This window comes from Mustela nigripes, chromosome 1 (genome assembly GCF_022355385.1).
Source record: "Mustela nigripes isolate SB6536 chromosome 1, MUSNIG.SB6536, whole genome shotgun sequence".
Lineage (NCBI taxonomy): Eukaryota > Metazoa > Chordata > Mammalia > Carnivora > Mustelidae > Mustela > Mustela nigripes.
Genome location: NC_081557.1, coordinates 88,618,536 through 88,633,474, shown reverse-complemented (window position 1 = coordinate 88,633,474; position 14,939 = coordinate 88,618,536). Strand labels below are relative to the sequence as shown.

Sequence of the window (14,939 nt, the reverse complement as noted above, 5' to 3'; positions counted from 1 at the left end):
TCTCAGCAGCTCTCAGCATGTCTCAGCAGCTCTGGGAAGCCTCGGTTTTCTCTTTTGACTCAGCTTCAGTCAGTATAATACACAGGAAACCACATTCCCCGGGCCTGAAATGCCCACACCCTCGGCCCCATTCCCTGCATTGCAGTCAGACATATCAAACCTCTGGATTTCTGCTCTAATGAAAGGTCATCTGTACAGATGGCCCTGCCTGGGCATCCTTGTCTCTGTGGACTCCGTCCAAGTTCTCCAAGTTCTGAAGAATAAATAAATGTTTTGAACCCAAGCCATTATAAAGCTGGATGGGAAAGATCTTAGCTCTAAAACTTACCCGTCTTTCAGAGATGGTGCCCTCCTCCCTTACAAAAGGTAAAGACAGCTTCCCTAAGGTCTGCAAGAGATACCAAACCAATGACCACATTATCTATCTCCCCTTTATAGCCTGGGCTAGGGACCTACCCAGTGCTTTGGCCCCTGGGTCCAAGCATCACAGAGCTGACTGACCATGGCCATGCAGCCTAAGCACCCAGTGACAGCCTCTTGCCTGAGTCCTGGGAACGAAATGCTGGGATCGTGGAAAACATTGGCTTGTGGACCTGGAGTGCTAGGAGAGCTGGCCAGACTCCAGCAGTGTATAGAGTCTCCATTTTGACTTCATTCTTTCCCCCACTGAGTTATGGGTTTGGGTTTCACATACAGGACAAATTCAATATCCTTCTGCAGACTGCCGTGCGTTCTCATGCACCACCAGACATATATCAATCTGATGAGGGTTGGGTTTGGCCTGGGCGATAGCTGGGGAAAATTTGCATCGAGCTGCTTTATTGTATCATCATTTTGCAAACAAAATGATCTCAGAGCGTCTACCTTTTGGTCCGAACCTCCTCTATTCAAAGGCATTTTCCTCTCATTTATTGGAAGCCTGCAAAAGCAGAGACTGGAAATCATACTTAGTGGAGGTTGTTCAAATGTCTGCAGCCTGGACCCGTGCCAAAGAGCACTGAGGTTCGGGGCCTGTCTTCAGGGCTGATGCATATGGCCTCCTGGGAATGTGGAAAGATCTATTATCCCGTATTTGGGCTCTATTCTCAACAGGTACGAAACATAATTGCCTGTGGAGACATCACTGTTGCTGCTGCACAGACACAGAACAGCCTGTTTCGAGGCGGCCAATGCCTTCTGCTTGGCTTAATCTTGCAGGCCATGCTTTTCACTACATTTTCAGTTTTATAAAAGAACGTGAGACGTCTTCCCAAGCCGCAGTTTCGAGCTATGGTGAACTCCTGACATATAATATTATTTACATTTCTCAATGCTGTGCCTTCGATACGTCCCTTTCCCGGCATCCTCAATTTACCAATGCTTCTCCCTCTCTCAATATGTGCAGACTTAAGAGAGCCTCGCTGCTCCCCGTGGGACAGGGACGAGAAAGTAACACTGCCCATGTTCTACAGGTTAGAAACCTGAGGCAGATGGAAGCAAGCCAGGAGCCTTGGAAGCTGATGGCAGAGTTATGACCACTTTCCAGGTCTCTTGGCTCTGACATCAAACCAAGGACAAGATCACAGACCCCGGCCCAGAGACACTTCTATTTCCATTGAGGGTTGATACTAACAACAGGCGAAGTTTGATGTTTTCAGTGGGGGAAGATCATTTATTTAGAGAAAAGGTCTTAAAGACGGATTGTCTATCAAATAAATAGTAGTAAATAATTTTAAATCAGCACACCCCTCGGCCCCGACTCCATTCTCCTTCTGACCTAGATTCTGTCCAGAAGTTCTACCCTGTGGATAAAGACAGAGAAGCACTAGATTTGGACAGGGCCTGGGGGGAGAGAGAAGACAACTGTACAGCTGTATAAGCAGCGTCTGAAGGATTTACAAGCCCTTGAAGTCAGAGTGCAGCCCTTTCCAGAATCCTCCCAAGGAGCCTGGGATTTAAACTTGCGTGTCTGACTCCTGATTCATGCTTATTGATCTCTTCTGGTACACACAGGGCCCCCAACAAATGTTTGCTGAGCGAATGGGTGAGTGAACGAGTCAACAAATTAGCACATGAAGCAACAGTGTTGCTAAGTTACCAGGGTACGCTGGGTCTGTTTCTGGGATAGCCTTCCTCGCATTCCTGGAGGGAAGGATATGACCTCTGTGGGTCATAGCCTTTGCCATGGATTAAGGCAACTTACCCTTCCTTGAATGAGCGTATGCTTACCAACCATGGAGACGATGGTGCCACAAGGTAGACTGGATGCCCACAGCCTTGGCCTGGAACGTGGCTTCTCCCCTGAGCGCCTGAGTGCCCTGAACCTCAGTCAAGCACGGTGGATAACACCTGCCAAATAGGGTTCTCGTGTGGGTTATGTGGTAGAGTGCAGGGAAGGCATCAGCCCCATGCCTGGCACGGAGGGTAAGTGTTCCATAAATGTTGGTTCTAATGTCATTCTTCCCCAGGACAGTTCCTTCGGCAAGGGGAGGTGTTTTGGGATGACCTGAACTGTACCATCAAGTGCCGCTGCCTGGATTTCAACAACGAGATCTACTGCCAGGAGGCTTCCTGCAGCCCCTATGAAGTGTGTGAGCCCAAAGGCAAATTCTTCTATTGCAGCCCTGTGGAGACCAGCACGTGTGTGGTGTTCGGCGAGCCACACTACCACACTTTCGATGGCTTCCTCTTCCACTTCCAAGGCTCCTGTGCCTACCTGTTGGCCCGACAGTGTTTGCAGACTTCCAGCCTCCCCTTCTTCAGTGTGGAGGCCAAGAATGAACACCGCGGGGGCTCTGCTGTCTCCTGGGTGAAAGAGCTCTCTGTGGAGGTCAACGGCTACAAGATTCTCATCCCCAAAGGAAGCTATGGAAAAGTCAAGGTGAGACCCTCTCCCTCCTTCCTGGGAAGTTGAAGAAGCTGGAGATTCTTCAGCCTGGGGAAGACTTTCTCAGATCTGCTGGTTCTGTTTGTTCCAAAGAGATGCTTGGCTCTTCTTTCCTTGCAAATACCTTGTAAAACTTTTTTACGAGGCTGAATTTTATTTGTACAAGAGCCAACACAAGCTGTCTCCTTGATATGCCTGTCTGCTCTATAACTTAAAGACATTCGTATTCCTAGTTACCTGGTAAACATAGGAAACATAGGTGTACACAGACACACACACTCACACACACTTTCTCTGTCTCTCTCTCTCTCTCACACACACACACACACACACACAAATGCACATATGTCCGAGCTCAGAAGTAACAGGGAAGAGAGGTAAGCTCATTTCTCGTGGACCTGACTTGCAATAGTGGTGGCCAGAGGGTCATGCCTAGGAGATGGTACAAAAACGGAGTACACCCTCGTAACTCAGTACATCCTCACCCATCCCCCATCCTGTTTGCCTAAGAGCTGCTGCTTCCTTGTTAGAGAAATCTCTAAATCAATTGGTGTTTCTAGAGGCATGTGCAGGCACCAGGAGTGGGCTTGGTGAGCTCTTGAGTGAGGCAGAGACAGGGGATCAGGGAAAGCTTTGTCCAAACACCCTCTCGCAGGATCCCCACTCCTGCCTGGAATAAGAGCGAAGAAAGTGGGTCTCTGCTGTCTGTTTAGCAGATGCAAATGATTCCTGTCCCTGTCCACCTGGATTTCAAGCAGGGACATCCATAAAGGAGGGAAAGTAAAAAGCCACTAGCAATTACTCAATTTGTGGAGGCCCCAATTTTCATAATGTTCATGCCAACCTTGTTGCAACCATGTATTTATTCCAGCAATAATAGCCAAGACCACAAGGGGTTGATGGCTTCACCCCCGTGCAGTCCTTAATCCCCAGACATGGAGGTCATTACAGAGATTACAAACCGGAACTGGAGCCAATGCAGGGATTTGTTTCTTTTTTAAAATCTGTGTTACAGTTTTAATTGACACAGCATGCCCAACAAAAGGCAGGACCAAGGACCTAATTCCACTTTTCCCGGCTCTGCCCGTTGTAGATCTGCACCGCTTATCATGGGCATAATTAGAAAAGGGAGCTTTTACTGTGGCTGCAATGCCAATTTGCTTGTTCTTTGGTTAGTCGCTCTAGGGGCAGCTCTGCATATCAAATCAAGGTATGAGTTTGGGTACAGAAGTTTGGAGTTTCTCCCTTTTAAATTTCTATCATGCTGTTGAGCTCGATACTTATCCTTGTAGGCAGATGCTACTATTTCAAGCTAGAAAAACGTTCTCCAGCGTTCCCCTGCTTGCCTGAATTCTGGGGATGATGTGTACGGTATCCGTAGGTGAGGAAGAAAGCTTTATGCTTTATTTCTATTTTCCATTTTGATTAAAATTCTTTTTCACTCACAGTCAGACTCTTTTTCAGAAGGAAAGGGGCACTGCCTTCTCTTTCAGGCTCAGCAGCTCTGCTAATTTTGTGGGGCTCTTTTCCATCGTCCAAGCGTAGGGCATGGATTCCTCAATTTTCTGTAGCGACAGGGAGATGAGGATATGAATGTAAATGTTTCAGAAAGAAAAGGTTATGCGACTCCAACTGTGAGCTAACAATGTCTTCCTTTTCCTTTTGCCGAATGGCTTCCAAGTTTCTCTGGACGCACTTGCTCTGCTGGGAGGGCAGCTCCGTGGCCGGCGGAGCCCCCACCGCGGGTGAAGTAGGGACAGGCATGGAGAGGGATGGGAAGCAAGAAGGAAACATCTGTGAGGCAGCTGGCGTCCCCAGACACACTTCCCCAGACACACCAGGCGGGGAATGGCCAGCAAGATCCATTCTTACAAAGTACAGAGCACCTTTCTCCTTATGCTGGGGACTGGTTTCTGTATATGAATTTCCCCTCTTTGGCTTGGTCTCAAATAACAAAACAGGCAATTTAGGATTCTATATGCTAGTGGGGGCTAAAGACAGCCAGCTAAAATCCATATTATTATATGGATTATTATAATGTTATTATTATTATAATGTTATTATTATTATAATGTCTCCTTCTAGCTAACATTTCTCAGTTTTCCTATTTCTCCCCCACAAAAGCCCAAGTAGTTTAGGATGCTGTAATGAAAAGACCATCAAGGCTAGATAGCAGGCAGACCCTGGAGTCAGATCTGCTCAGTCCCTGTGCCGATACTGCCAGCTGAGTGTGCTTTGAGTGTCACTTTCTCCATCTGTGCAACAGGGTAATAGTGTCTAGGAGGCCGGATCAAGAGCTGTCTTTGGACTTAGTTACCTCTACCCAGCCCTGGGACTGAGCCAGCAGAGAGCAGTCACTTTAGAGCCCAGCTGGTGAGAGTCTGGCCCTGTCACGTACCAGTCTTCAAGCCCTGAACCTCAATTTCCACTTCTGCAAAAGGGGAAGAAGCTCAAATCCTTCTAAGCTTGTCATGAGGATGCAAAGGAACAGCCGCATGTGGAAGATCTAGTTAGTACAAAGCCTGGCAAGCAGTAGGCACATTATGCATAGAGGTTGCCACACTACCATTGCCACCAAAATCCCTTTTTAGTTCTCAGACCCTACGCTTCTACAACTCTACTTCTCTTTCCCCACCAACATCCTCTCAAAGAGGAAATGACCTGAATACTGGGAGAAGAAGGGAGGCTGAGAGGTGAGGTTCATCTCCTGCAGGCTAGTCGAGAGTTGAGAGCTGGGACTGGAGGAGTGAAGGAGGAAATCACCCAGGAGCTGCTCCTCTCAGCACTGCGGGGGACAAACAGTGACTCTCTAATCTGTGTTTCACGTATGAGTGAATTGGGAGTGCACTGAACGCTTATGCCAGGAAGGAAGGTATGAACTGTGGTCAGCCTAGGGCTTAAACCAATCTAGGAGGGACAAGGTCTGATGCAGAGAAACCAGGGGGAGGGGGGACTATTGCAATATCCAGAGATGGCCCACCCCATGGCTCCTGCTTCAAGATAGAGAAGACTGCCTTGGTGAGCAGGAGCTGGAGGGAGAGGGAGGAGAGTACTCGGCAATGGGCACATTTGGGGTTTACAAATACATCGGCCTTAGGGAAGATTTCATTTCCATCTCAGCATGGACAGTACATAAAAGTCACCCAGTGCTCTTGCAAGAGGACCTTCCTTAGAGTTTGGCTTTAATCGCGCATGTTGGCTGACCTGCTGCCTGGGAGATAAAGATGGATCAGTCAATTTCTACGTCTTTCTTTCCACTTGCTGCTCTCTGTAGGGTGGCTTATTTCTCAAGCCTGCTTTTTTGTCCCCTCCCCCATTTAGTCCTACTCATCTCTAGAGACAGGCAATTGCACACGGCACCCACCATGGTCAATTTAGGAGTGATGCTTGAATAGGCTACTGCTTAGCTTCCTAGAAAACTCAGGAAGTAGCACAATGGTGGCTGTGAAGACCCTTGTCCTTTCTGGGTGCCTGAAATCAGTATGGGTCCGGTGCATTGACTATGTACTTATAGGCTGTCCCGCCGAGGACTGGGCTAGGCTAACCGTTCCATCCCGGACACAGATGTGATGTCTACCAGTGCTAGGCCTGGTACATGTAAAAAAAGCAGAAAGTGAGTTCTCTCTGTTGGAGGCTTCTCAAGCCACCAACCCATGTGAGCCACACATGTGGGACACACTCTCCACTCTTCCCCCACTTCTCGCTCCCTGCTACAAAAACCACCAGGTCCTGCAGAGTGGGCTGTCCGTGGGCTCCTCCCACCCTCGCATGTCTGCACAGAGGTCAGGCCCTCAGGCTTTCTGACGTGCAAATCTGACTGTGCCATTCCCTTACTTAAAACATTTTGGGGCCTTCCCCGCAGAATAGAAATCCAAGTTGTTTGATTTATTTATTTTTTATTTTGTGGAGTTTGTTTTGTTTTAAAACATGGCTTGAAGGGCCCTGTAAGGTCTATTCCCAGTGCGGAGGCCAGAGGAATTCTTCTAAAACGGAAGTCAGATCATGTCATTCTTTTGCTCTGGACAGCCTCTTGGCTCCCCATCTTGCCCAGCGTCAAGGCCAAAGTCTCTACAATGGCCGACAAAGGTCTCCCTGTTCTGGCTGCTCTTATCTCTCTGGTATCATCCACCACCGCCCTCTCCTTGCTGTCCCTGCCCCAGCCATGCCAGCCCCGTGAGGTCCCGGGAGCACCCGGACACACGCCACCTTAGGGCTTGGCTGTCACCTCTGTGGGACCCACCTTCACGCCAGAAAACAGTGCGGCTTGCTTCCTCATCCCAAATATCTCCTCTGGCCGTCCTATTTCAAGTCGAAAACCACTTTCCTAGCACTTCCCTAGCATTCGTTTTATTTATTTATTTTGTTTGTTATTGGGCCCCTCAACTAAAATAGAAGTTCCATGGGGCAGAGATTTGTGTCCATTTCACTCCTTGCTAATCCCCTACTCTTAGAACGGAGCTCGACAGGCAGAAAGGTCTGAATGGCCATCTGTGGAATGAAGGGACCAGGGACATTGCCCGTGTGTCCAGGCTCATCCCTGGCCACCCCTTCCCCCCTGCAGTCCAGTAACACCCTCATGAATGCCCCCTCATTCACACAGCTGTTTCTAACCCTCTGCCTGTAGGCTCTTGTCCTGGGATTCGCTGCCTCCCCCTGCCTTCAGCTACTTCTGCTCATCTTTAAAGACCCAGGGCAGGCTGAACTGCCTTCAGAAAGTCTCGTGTGATCCCCGGAGGCTGAAAATAGGACTCATTTACTGTTCTCCCTTTGCATGATCCCTGACTGCATATTTAAAATAGGATATTATAAATATCCATTTGTATCTCTCTTCCGCAGTAGACTGAGACCTCCGCGAGGGGCAGAGACAATTATTTTCTTTGTTCTTTATTTCCCAGTGCCCCGCATAGTGCTTGGTACCCAGCAGGCGTTTAAATTTGTTGGTTGTTGCTGAACGATTACATGACATAGCGCTGGCATCAGGAGGTAACAGAGTGAAACATTCAGAGAATAACACCAGGGCAGCTTCCAAGCTAAAGTGTGGGGACTGGTTTATGGTCCACACTTCAGCAGGGAGGAGGGGTCAGGCAGTGCTGTGGGCAGTGACACGGTCATGGGAAATATGGAACTTCAGCTGAGACTTCAAGGAATGAATTTAGAGGACAGGAAAGACAAGCTGAGTAGTCTTTCATGGAAAGTTTGGAGGCTAGCCCTAGAGCCAGCCAGGAAGGGTTCACAGCCACCTGGTCCCCAGAAGCGTCTCGAGTGGTGATGGCCACGCATGTCTATCACGGCTCCAGGGGACTGTGCTCCGTGGCCCATGCCACCCGGCCTTTGAGGGCTCCCCCAGGCCTCGGCCTTCATGGAAGGCAAGCTTACGGGAACCCCAGGCAGTCTGGCGGGGGCGGGGGGGCGGCGCTGTCTCTGGAGCACGAAGTTGCTTTGCCTCCCTTTCCCAACATCAGCTGGACCCCTTGCCCTGGCACCTGCTCACCTGCCTTTTACTATTACTGTTGTTGGCAGGTTAATGACCTAGTGACTTCCTTGCCGGTCACCTTAGACTTGGGGGCGGTGAAAGTCTACCAGAGCGGCATGTCTACTGCCGTGGAAACGGATTTTGGGCTCTTAGTGACCTTTGACGGCCAGCACTACGCCTCCATTTCCATCCCAGGCTCCTATATAAACTCCACCTGCGGGCTCTGTGGGAACTACAATAAAAACCCGCTAGACGACTTCCTCCGCCCCGACGGCAGGCCGGCCATGTCCGTCCTGGATCTCGGAGAGAGCTGGCGGGTCTACCACGCCGACTGGAAGTGTGACTCAGGCTGTGTGGACAACTGCACCGTGTGTGATGCTGTCACCGAAGCACTCTTCTTTGGCCCTGACTACTGTGGCTTCCTCAACAAGACAGACGGCCCCCTGTGGGAGTGTGGCACCGTCGTGGACCCCACGGCCTTTGTGCACAGCTGCGTGTATGACCTGTGCAGCGTGAGGGACAACGGGACACTCCTCTGTCAGGCCATCCAAGCCTACGCGCTCGTGTGCCAAGCCCTTGGCATTCCGATCGGAGACTGGCGAGTACAGACGGGGTGTGGTAAGCTGGTGTCCTGACCAAAAGGAAGGCCATGATGGTGTAGGGGGCCAGGGAGAGGGTTTCTGGGCTCCATCAAAAATTTCCTCGTTAAGACCAACAGCCCAGGAGTGAGGGGGAGGTGAAAATAACCAGACATTAGGAAGAATGAACAGTGGAAGGGTCTTTACTTTCCCTGCCCACGCACCCACCCAATACCATAGCCAGGAAACGAGAAGACAATGATGAGCCTCATGGTCTGGGAACACGGATCACGTGGCAGGAAATGCGTGGGCACAGGAAGGCCCTGTCCTGGGGATGGCTATCCCAGAGTTAGGCAAGATGGTAGGGTTTTCTGAGGTGGAGGCCACGATCTTTGTGGCCATTGAGGAAACACAGATCCTGCTCTGAGTAATCCAAACCAGCCTTGGGGGAAACAACTCACCTCCCGAATGGAACCAACAGCACTTGTCCTGTGGCTCTTTATTCTCTACCGTCCATCCCTCTAGGTTCTGTGTCTCTGGCTCTGTAGCTTTCCTCCAACCCCCTGGTGCTGGTGGGGAAAGCGCTGTGGCCGGAGAGCACAGATCGTCAGGAAAGAAAGCCCTTTATCTGAAATGCTAAGTGGCTAGGAAAAGCCCCAACAGTATGGGGAAATTCAGGGTCTGAATGTGAATTCCCTTTCACATTAAGCATTTTGTACCATTTAGTTGTCTTGTTTTCTCCTTCTATCCCCTTAAACTCTCTTGTCCTGGTCGTATAAATTTTTATTTTTTAAAATTTTTTAAAAGTATTTTATTTATTTATTTGACAGAGAGAGATCACAAGTAGGCAGAGAGGCAGGCAGAGAGAGATAGGAGAAAGCAGGCTCCCCGCTGAGCAGAGAGCCTGATGCGGGACTCAATCCCAGGACCCTGAGATCATGACCTGAGCCGAAGGCAGCGGCTTAACCCACTGAGCCACCCAGGTGCCCGGTCTTATAAATTTTTAAACTAAACAAAGTAACAGTTTCTTGGAATTCTGTTTTTGTATTTTTGGGGGTTTGTTTTGTTTTGTTTTGTCTTCCTGGCCCTTGGTTTTCTCCATAGGATTACCCAGAACATTATATCTATGCATTTTAAATTCCCATGCAGGTGAGAAGGTTTCAAAGTTTCTTTCAGTTTCAAGGCTAAAGGAAAATTTTTTCCTATCAGTGTCGGTTGGATTCATAAAATCGTCATGTATCAGATTCAGTCCTTAGAGAACTGATCAAACCAGGATGAGACTGTTTTCTTGTTGCTCAGTTGTGTGATGCCTGGAACACCCAAATCCTGACTTGAATTGAGATTAAAGAAGGCTTTTTTGATCTAATATAAGACCCTTGTATAATCTATGGGCATCCGCATTGCCTAACTAAATCACCTGTAATAGCTATTTTCTTCACCTGGTGGTACTATTTTCCTATCTTCTACATTCCCCATCCCTCCCCGACATTAGTGGGATGAACGCTAGTTGATTCAGATGACTAGCGTTCCAGTCCCCTGAGCCCCTGACTCTTGGATTCAACCAGACTCAAACATTTTGTGTAGACTCACATGTTCTTAAAATAAGAACCAGAGGCTTCCGAGGCAAGAAGGGCCTTGAGGAGGCGCGTAGTTCCAACCCAGTCTCTTGGAGGCACAGGCACACACATTCTTTTCAGATAACCAAGGTTCTGTCTTATTTTGAAGGTCCCACAGTATTCTTTGGTCACTTAGGTATTTTGAGCGGCTCCCTGTTAGAAATTTCACGTTTTTCTAGTGCCTCCTTCCATGGTTACATGCTTTATTTGTCCTTCAAGTTCGATTTATTTCCTCCTAACAACGCACCGTGCTGTATAAGATCAGATCAACTTACATGCCCATCCGTTGAAGATCTTAAAACATCTTGATGGTTGTAGATCATCTAATAGTAAATCAGTGTTGAACAATGCATCTAGTCTAGTTAGGATAGCAACTTGAAGTTTACTTCAGCCAAGATGATCAAATAAGAGTCAAGTTCACAGTTCAATCACGTTTCCCAGGGGTTATCACAAAGCAGTGGAGCGTGTTTCTACAGATACCACCTCAAGTCTCTTCCCTGACAAGTGGCCACTGGGCCCTCATTCTAGGAGCTAAATGGTCCAGAAGGCGCACCCTTCCTGCAGGCCCCTGTGGGTGCTGGAGCCCTGGGTCAGCCTCCTGGGCACTCACCTGTTGTCGCGCTCTCTCCTCTCCCCCACGTCAGTGTCCACGGTGCAGTGCCCGAGCTTCAGCCACTACTCCGTGTGCACCAGCAGCTGCCCGGACACCTGCGCGGACCTGACAGCCTCCCAGAACTGCGCCACGCCATGCACAGAGGGCTGCGAGTGCAACGAGGGCTTTGTACTCAGCACCAGCCAGTGCGTCCCCCTGCACAAGTGCGGCTGTGACTTTGATGGCCACTACTACACCATGGGGGAGTTCTTCTGGGCCACGGCCAACTGCACAGTGCAGTGCCTGTGCGAGGAGGGCGGGGACGTCTACTGCTTCAACAAGACCTGCCGGGGTGGGGAGGTGTGTGCCGTGGAGGACGGCTACCAGGGCTGCTTCCCCAAGCGTGAGACCGTGTGCCTACTCAGCCAGAACCAGGTGCTGCACACCTTCGATGGCGCCGCCTATGCCTTCCCCGCCGAGTTCTCCTACACCCTCCTCAAGACCTGCCCTGAGAGGCCCGAGTATCTAGAAATAGACATCAACAAGAAGAAGCCCGACGCAGGGCCTGCTTGGCTGCGAGGACTTCGTATCCTGGTGGCCGACCAGGAGGTCAAGATAGGAGGAGTCGGGGCTTCGGAAGTCAAGGTAAGAGTCCCAGTGCCCTAGTGGCTTTTGTGCTGAGTCTCACCAAGTGAAGGAGCCACAGTCTTCTGGCGTGCCTTTCTGCCTCTGACCACGATTGGATTTCGGGAAGGCACTGACTCCGAAGGGGCTATTTCCTAATGTTCAGCACCAAATCAGTGTCTCAGAGGGTGGAACTGAGTGAGGCTGGAATCTGGCAGATTAGGGATAGTTGTAGCAGGACTCGCTTTCTCTGTAAAAGCCGATGCTGGCCAGATGCTTACTATGTGCCAAGCACTATTCTAAGTAGTATCACACCTAGTCTCATGAGGGATACGTTTTCATCCTCATTTACATTTTACCTGTAAGACAACTGAGGCACAGAGAGGCTAAGTAACTTCCTCGGGGACACACAGCCGTAAAGCGACAGTTGAGCCCAGGCAGCCTGGCTTCATAGTCTGTGCTCTTTACCCTGTCCTATACTCACTCGCCTACATGTAGATGGGAACCCCTGTGGGGTAATGCAGATGATACGCACAGGGACACCTCCTGCCCCTCTGACCTGGTCTAAAATATTCACCATTAGGCATCCAGATCATTAGGAATCATCTCGTGCCACTATTCGTTTACGCATGAAGCTCCCAAAGGGCTAAGTGGGGGATGGGGACCTCACAGCTAAGTGGTGGCAGAGCCAGCACGATGGGAGGGTGGGTCTCTCTGCCCCAGTCCTCCATGTACTTCATACTATCATAGGAAGTCTAATTTAGAAAATAGAAGTCAACGCAGTCCTGTGCCAGGAGATCAGAAAGCACACATCCACAGAATGAAGAGGCTGTTTTCATTCCCATCGACACACAGAGATTAATTTATTGGAAGAATAGTAAACGGTAGATAGATGGATGGACAACTAGACAGTTAGATAGAAACCACATGCCCCCTGGGGCACCTGGGTGGCTCAGTGGGTTAAACCTCTGCCTTCGGCTCAGGTCATGATCCCAGGGTGCTGAGATCAAGCCCCGCGTCAGGCTCTCTGCTCAGTGGGGAGCCTGCTTCTTCCTTTCTCTCTGCCTACTTGTGATCTCTCTGTCCAATAAATAAATAAAAATCTTAAAAAAAAAAAAAAAAAGAAAGAAACCACATGTCCCCAAGGGGCTGGGACACAGGGACAGTCAAATTGGAAGAGAAGGAAGGAGCCCAAAAGTTGGGGAAGGAAGGGTGCCCTCAGTGAAAAGGAGCTGTTAGGCAGAAGGAAGAAGCCGCTTATATGACAAAACGACTTTTGCTCACATCTCACTTTTGTTTTGGGCTACCGTATGGTCTTCTGTACATGCAAATAAACAGCAAGTGTGTTGAATCAGAGGCGTCAAAAAAGAAAGAAACAGAGTTGCCCATGAAGAAACAGTTAGTGTATGTCTGCCTGGTTTCCATAGCCTGCCAGCTTCTTGACATTTCTCAAAGGGCGAGTCCCGGGGCAGAACCATGTCTTGATTTCATAGCCTAGGAAATTGTGGGTACTCTGTGTGCATCCAGAATTGATGATAGTGATCTGGTTTTTCAGCTGAACGGTCAGGAGGTAGAATTACCCTTTTTCCATCCTTCGGGGAGGCTGGAAATCTATCGAAACAAAAACAGCACGACGGTAGAGTCCAAGGGTATTGTGACCGTCCAGTACTCAGACGTCGGTCTGATGTACATCCGGCTCTCCACCATCTACTTCAATTGCACCGGCGGGCTGTGTGGCTTCTTTAACGCAAATGCCAGCGATGAGTTCTGTCTCCCCAATGGCAAGTGCACAGACAACCTGGCAGTGTTCCTGGAAAGCTGGACAACCTTTGAGGAGATCTGCAACGGGGAGTGTGGGGACCTGCTGAAGGCTTGCAACAATGACTCGGAGCTGCTCAAATTTTATCGGAGCCGCTCCAGGTGTGGCATCATCAATGACCCCTCCAACAGCTCCTTCCTCGAGTGCCACGGGGTGGTCAATGTCACCGCCTACTACCGCACCTGCCTCTTCCGCCTGTGCCAGAGCGGGGGCAACGAGTCTGAACTCTGTGACTCTGTGGCGCGGTACGCAAGTGCTTGCAAGAACGCCGACGTGGAGGTGGGCCCCTGGCGGACCTATGACTTCTGCCGTAAGTCTAAGTCGGGGCTCTGTGATGTGGTGGTGCGGGAGGCCACCTGGGAGGGGAGGGAGTTGAGCTCAAGGACAGTTGGAGGCTTGGGTGTCCCTTCCTCATCTGGCGTGTCCTTTGGAAGGCTCCTCACCCCAAACCAGACTGTTTCTCACCTTTATTTCTGTTTCTGATTACATGGTGTCTCTTCATTGTGGAAGGATTAGCCATCCTATTGACTCTGGGTTTTAGCTAACCAGGATACACATCATATCAAAGACTAGAAACCTTTGTGATGGCTCCATCGGTGCCTCCGTTCTTGGCAAAGAATGGCTCCATTCTTTCAACAGAAGGTGATCAGTCAGAGTGCCTTTCACGGAGTAGAGATTAAGGCTGCTCCCTAGGGCAAGCCTGACAATGGCTATGAAGAGAGTCCCACGTTGCTGTTTTTTCATTTTGTCCCTGGAGGATCTGACCCCTCTCAGCAGGCCCATGGCAGTGCTAGTAGTAATTAGAATAATTGCTGAGAAGCCCTGACATAGAACACTCGTGGCGATGGGGAAGTACAGGGGGAGGAGGGAGGTAGAAGGGCAGGAGGAGTGGCAGAGAGGGCAGAACCCATGCCCGGAGTGAGGACCGCCCCACCTGGGCTTCAGCACCCATCCCTTTCCCACCAATAGCCCCAAACCCAAACCAAGGCCACCATTAGGATTCCATCCTCTACATCTGTTCATCTCTCTTCTACTATAATCTCCTTCTATGTTTGTTTATTTCTCAAAATTCTTTATTTTGAAATAATTGCAAAGTTATAGAAATGTTGTATATATCTGTATACCCATTACCCAAATTAACCCACAGTTAGCATTTTGTCCCATTTGCTTTACCATTTCTTTTTTATTTTTAATTTTTTTAAAGACTCTTTTTTTTTTTTTAAGATTTTGTTTATTTATTTGACAGAGAGAAATCACAAGTAGATGGAGAGGCAGGCAGAGAGAGAGAGAGAGAGGGAAGCAGGCTCCCTGCTGAGCAGAGAGCCCTATGCGGGACTCGATCCCAGGACCCTGAGATCATAACCTGAGCCG

The 14,939-nt window shown here is 49.5% G+C and overlaps 1 protein-coding gene across 1 annotated transcript in view; it reads left to right on the top strand.

Annotated features, from left to right (window-relative positions):
* TECTA (tectorin alpha) overlaps positions 1-14,939 on the top strand; it is a 68,341-nt gene that overhangs the window by 11,942 nt on the left and 41,460 nt on the right. Inside the window, exons 6-9 of the mRNA XM_059415153.1 lie at positions 2,448-2,860; positions 8,387-8,957; positions 11,178-11,770; positions 13,305-13,878. Coding sequence (XP_059271136.1) covers positions 2,448-2,860; positions 8,387-8,957; positions 11,178-11,770; positions 13,305-13,878 — 2,151 coding nt within the window. The remainder of the gene's footprint in view (positions 1-2,447; positions 2,861-8,386; positions 8,958-11,177; positions 11,771-13,304; positions 13,879-14,939) is intronic.